At 50.6% G+C, this 7,500-nt stretch overlaps 1 protein-coding gene across 1 annotated transcript in view; it reads right to left on the reverse strand.

Moving 5' to 3' along the window:
* Positions 1-7,500, reverse strand: part of NPAS3 (neuronal PAS domain protein 3) — a 984,386-nt gene that overhangs the window by 1,884 nt on the left and 975,002 nt on the right. The window contains exons 10-12 of the mRNA XM_045287648.1: positions 6,680-6,827; positions 3,067-3,191; positions 5-825 (exon numbers count right to left, since the gene is read on the reverse strand). Coding sequence (XP_045143583.1) covers positions 5-825; positions 3,067-3,191; positions 6,680-6,827 — 1,094 coding nt within the window. The remainder of the gene's footprint in view (positions 1-4; positions 826-3,066; positions 3,192-6,679; positions 6,828-7,500) is intronic.

Raw genomic sequence — 7,500 nt, forward strand, 5'->3', positions numbered from 1 at the left:
TGGCCGAGGCGCTGAACTGTGTCTTGCGGGCGGCAGCGGCGCCATCGGCACCCGGCGGGGTGAGGACCGAGTCAGGGATGGCCACGTGCAGCCCTCCTCCTCCTCCTCCGCTGCCACCACTGCCACTACTGCTACCGCCACCGCCACCGCCACCCCCGCTACCCTGCGGGGACGGGAAGTGCTCGGCGCTGGGGGGCTTGGTCATGCTGTAGGGAGACTCGTTCCTGGAGATCTCCCGGTTGGGCGGGTAGTTCCAGATGCTGCTGTCGTTGTCGAAGTTGATGGGCTCGGCGATCTCCGTCTTGATCTTGAGCACCGAGGCACTGTTGGGCGACGCCAGCAGCCGCGGGGGCTCCACCAGGCCCGCGGCGTCCAGGCCGCCGGGGCTCGACGCGCTGGACAGGCGGCGGCGGCTGGCGCTGCCGCCCTTCTGCCGTTTCCGCCGCCTCTTGCGCTTCTGGAGCTTGCCCGCGGCGTGCGCGCCCGCCTCGCCCGCGCCGTCCGAGTCCTTGGCGCTGTCCGACGTGAGCGAGTCGCAGGGCTGCAGCCGCAGGTCCGACTCGCTCTCCACCGAGCGCTCCGCCTTGATGCGCATGGGCCCCAGCGCGCCGAAGCCGTCGGCGCCCGCCTTGGGGCTCTCCAAGTCCGAGTGCTCGAAGCTGTCGTCGCTGTCGCGGCTGTCGGGGTTGCTGGAGCTGTGGCCGTCGTCGCGGCAGTTCATGTCGTTGTCGCACGCGCTGCCCGACTTCTTCCGGTCCGGCTCCGGGTCCTCGCTGTTCTCGGACTGGTTCCCCTTTTCGTCGGACTTGGAGTTCTCGTTGTCCTCTGCGCGGGCCCACGGGCGGCAAAAGGGGAGAGGAGACAGGACATTAGCAGGGGCAACACCCACGGGGTGGAGGTGGGCGTGGGGTAGGTGTCTTGTCTTGATCCCGAGCTGCGCCACCACTTTCTGATAACTTCAACTCTTGGCTGTCTCTCTGTGGAGGACCTAGGTTAACTCGGGGAGGCTACCCATCGCCCCACCCAGAGGGCCTTCCCTGTTCCAAATGCCGGAGCATCACCAGGGCGCTCGTTAGACACGCAGAATTTTCGAATATTGGCCCCACTCAGACGGGCTGTATCAGAATCTGCACGTTCACAAGACCCCCAGGTCCTATAAAAACACTCAGGTAGTCAGTCACTGACCTGGCACAAGGGCAGAAACCTGCTGCCGCACACCCTCTTTCTCGGCATTTGTTCCCTACCGAAAACCATACTCCCAATTTCTCTGTCCTGATAATTTCTCTCAACCCTTTTCATCAGTTGTTTTATGATACGCCTTCTGCCGCTCCCTGCTTCCCCTCAACGGGGACAGGGAGTTGTTCTTCGTTCTGCCCACTGTCACAGAGGTGGAGACCGTCTGTAGGAAAGAACTCCCAACCAAGTGGCATTTAAAGGGCACAACACCAGTTAAGATCCTCTCTGTACAGTCTTGATGCCTGCCACCTCTTTGAAGTGGTGTCTGCAGTAGAGGGCCCTGCGCTGACAACCTTGGAGCACTGGAGCCCTCACGATGGGTGTTGGGGAACCCCAGCTCTCTGCTTCATTTTAGGGAGAGTACGTAGCTCAGCCGCTAGGGGCGCTGCTGATTGCCTGACTGGTACAGCAGGCTGGAGAAGACCTTGGGCAAATCTTGTAATGACTCCAGTCCTTACATTGCCCGCGATAGCATAAGGGGTGGAGTTAGAAGAGTGTTAGGACTTTCTTACAGTTGTAGAATTCCATTAAGTCCTGTGCCCCTGCTGTATGTGTATCTGTGGAAGCCGGGCGTGGCAGGGGCTGGAGGGAAAATAAGGGCTCTCCTTATATGTGCCAAAGAGCTATGGAGAAAGTCTATTTCCCCAAAACAGTTAGCCATGGGAAAGCATGGGTTTGCGCTGCGGAGACTCCAAAAAGAATGAACAGCAAGTCCCCTACTTGGACATTCAAACACATCTGTGGCCCTTGCTCTTGGGTTCCGGGAGAATGTGGATATTCTGAGCTAAGTCAGAGGCTCATTGGAGCTCGGCCTGGTACCCACTTATGTAAAGAAGCTAGAGCTGGCTTTGCAGGTAGAGTAGTGTTCCTCCTGTTTCCTAGAATAATACCAATCTCTCTGTGAATGTTTTTATTTATGTACCTATATACTTGAGTATAAGCCGACCCAAATATCCGCCGAGGCACCTAATTTTACCACAAAAACTATTAAAAATGTGCTTCAAAACTCAGCTTATACACGAGTATATACGGTAATATACATATACAACACACATAAAAGGACTCTTAAAAGTTCATAGATTTCAATTATTTTTAATTTTCCATGAACTTTTTGAAGCCTCTGTGTGTGTGTATGAGAGTCTCAGCAACCATGTCATGTGATATGCCACTGTACACAGCAGTCTGCAGTGTTACAAAGAGTTGCCTATGGCCAACTCCCATTTTCCCTTTAACAGAGGGTTTTGAATTGACTCTGTCACCGTGCTCTGCGGTGGTGACTGGACCAAGACAAACGACAGGCAAAGCTCTGGCGCGGCAGATTGCAATAGGGGTAGCAAGGTCTTTCAGGAGCCTCATGTGGGAGACTGGCTTATCAACAGGCTGTGGAGAGTCTCACACTGGCAAAATGAGTGGTCAGCTGTCATCCTGGAGTGGCCACCACCAGCCTTGAAGGTCCTGCTTTGATGGTATATACATTTGCCCTCACCTTGAAAGCACTGAATGAACCCCTATTCGCAACAAATCCTTTACCACAACCCCCCCTTGGGTGCTCCACGTGTAGCTTTTCAATCACTGAAAAGGCTTCAAGCATTTCTTACACTCTAGAAGGGCCAAGGAAGCACAATATGTACCTGTTCCAACCGACCTTCAAATTCCGAACCATGCAGTTAGGAAAGGCTCTCCTGTGTAACCCGAGGACAGCTGACATTTCAACCTGGACCAGCTGCTTAGCTGGTCAAACATGATCCCTGCACTCCCCCACCCCCACCCCACCCCTCCGGTGTTTGCAAAGGCAAATCCACACTGCGGAAGATGGAGGAGAAGTAATACCTGTAATACCTGAGGTGTCTTTAGAGTCTGATTCCGAGTCGGAGGTCTCTGAGGATTCGGACGTTTTCTCTGGCAGGTGAGGGAGCTGCGCGATGTCCATGGGGGTGTCCTTGTACTCGGGATTACTGTGGGCAGGGAAGCAGTCGTCAGGAGTGCAATCGCCAGTCCTTCATGGTTTGCTTTGGGCCAGCTTTCCCCCTTTCCCTAACCCACCCTCCTGGAGTCTAGAGAAAGACTGAAATCATTTCTCAGCGTGTCAAGGGATTTCTATGGAAGCTTGGATGATCTCTACCATGGTACAGGTGCAACATGATACAATGAGTGAATACCTAAATATGACATGAAAGCCACTGAAAAGGTTTTAAGTAATCAGATCCCACTGGGGGCCAGAGACCTGTGCTCTTGACATTCCTCCTAGTATAACACCTGGGGGAAGGGGGGAGAAGAAGTACTCTTAACAATTCATTCCCTTACCACCTGGGGTGCCCTGTCTTCTCTTGGGCAGCTAATGAGTCCATTGCCCCAGTACCCTTCTCTTGGCTTCTTGACGTAACTTCTCAGCTGTTCAGATGGCTCCAAAGGTATTGGGGGAGGGAGGCCCAGAGCCCTAAGTGCCTAGCTCTATGACAGATGCACAGGTGCACCTTGGGATGCATGCATTATGGCTACTGAACTGTCAACACACCTATTACAATCACATTTTCATCTGCTCATGTGGTGTACACCTGTGGCTTATTAGCTGGAGACCTGATTGCAGTGGGAGGGTCCCAGTGTGAAAGAGGCCCTAGAAGAATGGATCTAACCCCATTGGCACAGATGTGCAAAGTGTTGTTCCATTTATAATTCAGAAAGCGGCTTCAAGGGCATTCTGGGTCAGGTTGAGTTAACAGTCTCCTGGAAATGCCAATGTCTGAACGGGTCCTCATCTGTATTGTCGGGGTACTCTGAAGGCACTAGGAAAACTCTTTGCCTCAAAATGGGAAACTTTTACCTTTCCACAATGGCCAGCCAAGCAGGGAGGAACAATAGTTAATTACTGACTTATTTGCTAATTCCTAGTGCAATTCCCATGTGAGAATGTCATTGTTTTAGATAGTACTCTAAAATTGCAAATGCCCTTTGGAGGGTTAATTCCCTAAAATGGATTATCAGCCATTTATTCCTATGTGTGAATTAGTTTGGGCTGCAAAGTTCTTGCTAGATAATCAGAAGAGACTAATGGTGGGAAGGCGGATTTAGCACTTACACAACCTCTGAATACGCTGAGTCTCTAATCCTATTGAATGGTGTAAGGAAAGGGAAAAAAGACCGGAGAAACAGTAATTATAGAACAGAGACTCCGGCGTGGGGAATCCTGGGTAGGAGGGGCAGGTAACAGGAGAGTATAGCTAAGGGAAGAACAAAGGACAAAAATGCAGGTACAAGAACGACAAACTTAAATGGTTGCCTTTTGGGGGCTATTTTTCTTATTAGATCGCTAGCCTATACAAGTGATAGCCAACGAGTGGCAGCTTGGTGGCATTTCCTCTGCTAAAGGCTTGCTCCCGTTTCCAGTGGAGGGGGGTGAGGATACACGGGTCACTTATCATCCTAATGAGTCGTTTATCCTTGAGCTGAGGGGGGATGTTGAAGTCAGCGGACACAGATCTTTCCCTCTCTGTGATTGTGGCTATTGAGCCCTTAAGACTGGTCCTCGTTACCCAAACTGCTTCCTTCCGATCTGTATGGAAGGAGGAGAAATGACACCATCAAACACTCATGAGCGTGGGCCATTTGTGAAAAGTGTAATGTAAAGTTGCATGGCCCGATGTCCTAACCTTTGCCGGTCTGTCCATTTGGAAGTGGAGTAGGAAGCCGTGAGGCTGACGAGACAGTACTGCACATCCAGGTGGGAAGACCTCTCTGAGAAGGCTACCACTGAGGGGGAAGCAGTGCTGTTACTAGCTAAGACCGAGGTAGTTTATGTTTGGTCCGTGGGCTCTATCAGCATGGGAGACAGACTCGTCCTTGCACCAGGATCTGCTATTACCAATGTTTTATTATTAATGGCAAAAGGTCTACCACTTTTTGCCTAGCGAATGGCTATCAATGCCGCAATTCTTTATTCTATTCTGTTTGGCGTGTGAGTTTTCATAGCCTTCTGCTTTACATGCGACTGTTGCTTCTTGAAATGTTGTGTAAAAGGATCCCCTGGCATCAGCACCCGTCTGCAGTGGATCCACTAACACAGGGGAAGGGGGCTGTGTGTGAATACCCGGCCTTAGTGGAAAGTCACAGTAAACACACAGCCTTTCACCTTTAGAGAGAATTAATGTAGAGTGGAAGAGGTCAGAAAAAGGAAAGTAGATAAATGAAGACTTTTCTAAGTGGTGCACATTAAGGCCCTCTCCAGAGCAATAATCATTAGTGTCTGATTGATATGCTATTGGTAGCAAGCACATCCATGCCTTCAAGCCATCACCAAAGTACGGGAATCACTCGGAAGGGCCAGTGGGCTGATGAGCCATGGTTGTTAGCATCTCGGCTCCATTTGGCTGTCTCAGAGAAAAATGGGACTCAGGTAGTTGCTGTCTAGATTATCAGCCAAAGGGCAATGACTTCCATTCATAAGAACTACAAGTGTTCCTGCTCAGGCCATGGTGCACGTGACATTGGTTGCTTTGAGCCATGAGGCCCGAAAGGCTGGGAAGACAGTGGGAGGGAGCCAGGCTGACCGAAGAGCCTCTTGGGAGGTTGGCGACCAGACCACACAGGCTGGGGGCCTGGGTCAGTTTTCTGCTTGTTTGAGTCCAAAGGGAGGGTGAACTGGGGGCTTCAAAAAGTCTGTGGAAAAATGGGATGAAAAGAGCATGGAATTTTCCCCAAAACGTTTTGAAGCCCACTCAGAAAGAGGGGGCAGGAGGACGAAATGCTGTCTCACGTCCTATTTCCGGCTGCCTCCGAGCCTGGCCTCATTCATGGATGTGACTTTGAAAGGCTGCTCCAAAAACAGCAGTAAAACTTGCCCGACGCCTCGGAGTAGTCATTGAAAGAAATCTGCCTCTTTTCGTACTGATACTACCTTCATTTTGGCAAAGCAACTCACATTGCCAACCCAAACTTGAATGCTTAGGCTTTCATATCTGGTGCCGTCTCCCAAGTGTGTCCGAGGGATGGGATGTAAAGGGGAATACAAGATACCCTGCTAGTTCTTCTCCTTGCCTTTTGTGCTTCATTTGCACGGGGCTTAGAATGGGTGGGAGAGAGAGAGAGAGAGGTGTGTGTGTGTGTGTGTAAAGAAGGGAATCTCAAATGCTTGCACTGTAGGCAAGGGTTATTTGGCCCTGAGCATTTGTCGAGGAAACCAAACCCTCTTCTTCAGAGTGGTCCAGTGTGGATCAGGAATCTTAGAAAATATTCTAAATCTGCCCTGAACTTCCCTTCCAACCCAGCTTTGAGCTGCTTGCATTTCTTTGCATGATGTGGGAAGAAGGAGGAAAAAATGCAGAATCTCCATGTCACTCCACACAAAGTACTGTCAGAGCCAACACTCCCCAGCACATTAGCTATTAATCATTGGGCTGCACATTTTGTAACTACGACAGATTGAAAAAGGGAGAGAGAGAAAGTATACCTAAGAAGATAATTCACCCAGATGATATTCTTCTCATTTGCGTTCTTGGCATTAATAGCTATGGTGGCACTAGACTGAATCCAAATATATCCTCCATTCTTCTGCATCCAACGATAATACTTCGTCACACACTGACCCTTATTCAGCACTGGGTGGGGGGAGAAAACAAACAGAACAAAAGGCATTGTGCATTCAGATGAATTTCATCGCTGCCAAATCTCAAGTATTGAGACAAGAGGCCCCACACCCTGGTGCCACCGGTGCCCCCACTCTGCTCAGTGTAGAACGCCATAAGTAGGACAAATGGAGTGAGGGTTTTAGCCATTTGTAGCAAGACTTTATTCCGTGTGGGTGGTGATGGTGTGAAGGAAGAGGGAATGGGCTACAACTCCTTTGGGCTCACAGAACCCCGAATGCTGTGTGGATATTGTCAATGGCGCCGACGTCAGATGGTAAGAAAGGCAGATCCTCTGTGATGTATTCACAGCTCCAAGGGGAACCTCTTAGAGGTTCTGGATATTTGAATGGTCCCGAAGATGGCTCCCCCTCTGTCTTTGATTATTTCACCTCTGTGCCAGCGATCTGTCCACCAGCGGACTTACACATCTGCTCCTTTTGATCTTGTCGCACCAAATTTATAGTCCGAGGATGAGCTAAATTTCCATCTGTTAGTTGGGGGAGACTTTGCTGAATACTGGAACGAAATAAATCCCCCAACCGAGTCAGAGAGAAACACTGGCCTAAGGGAGGCACAGAATTGACTTGGCCGGAGCCAAAGAGTGTGACAGCTCCGCGCAGACTCTGAAATATGGCCCCACATG

Source organism: Echinops telfairi, unplaced genomic scaffold, assembly GCF_000313985.2.
Source record: "Echinops telfairi isolate 266 unplaced genomic scaffold, ASM31398v2 ScPeMD7_18;HRSCAF=68, whole genome shotgun sequence".
In the NCBI taxonomy this organism is placed as follows: domain Eukaryota; kingdom Metazoa; phylum Chordata; class Mammalia; order Afrosoricida; family Tenrecidae; genus Echinops; species Echinops telfairi.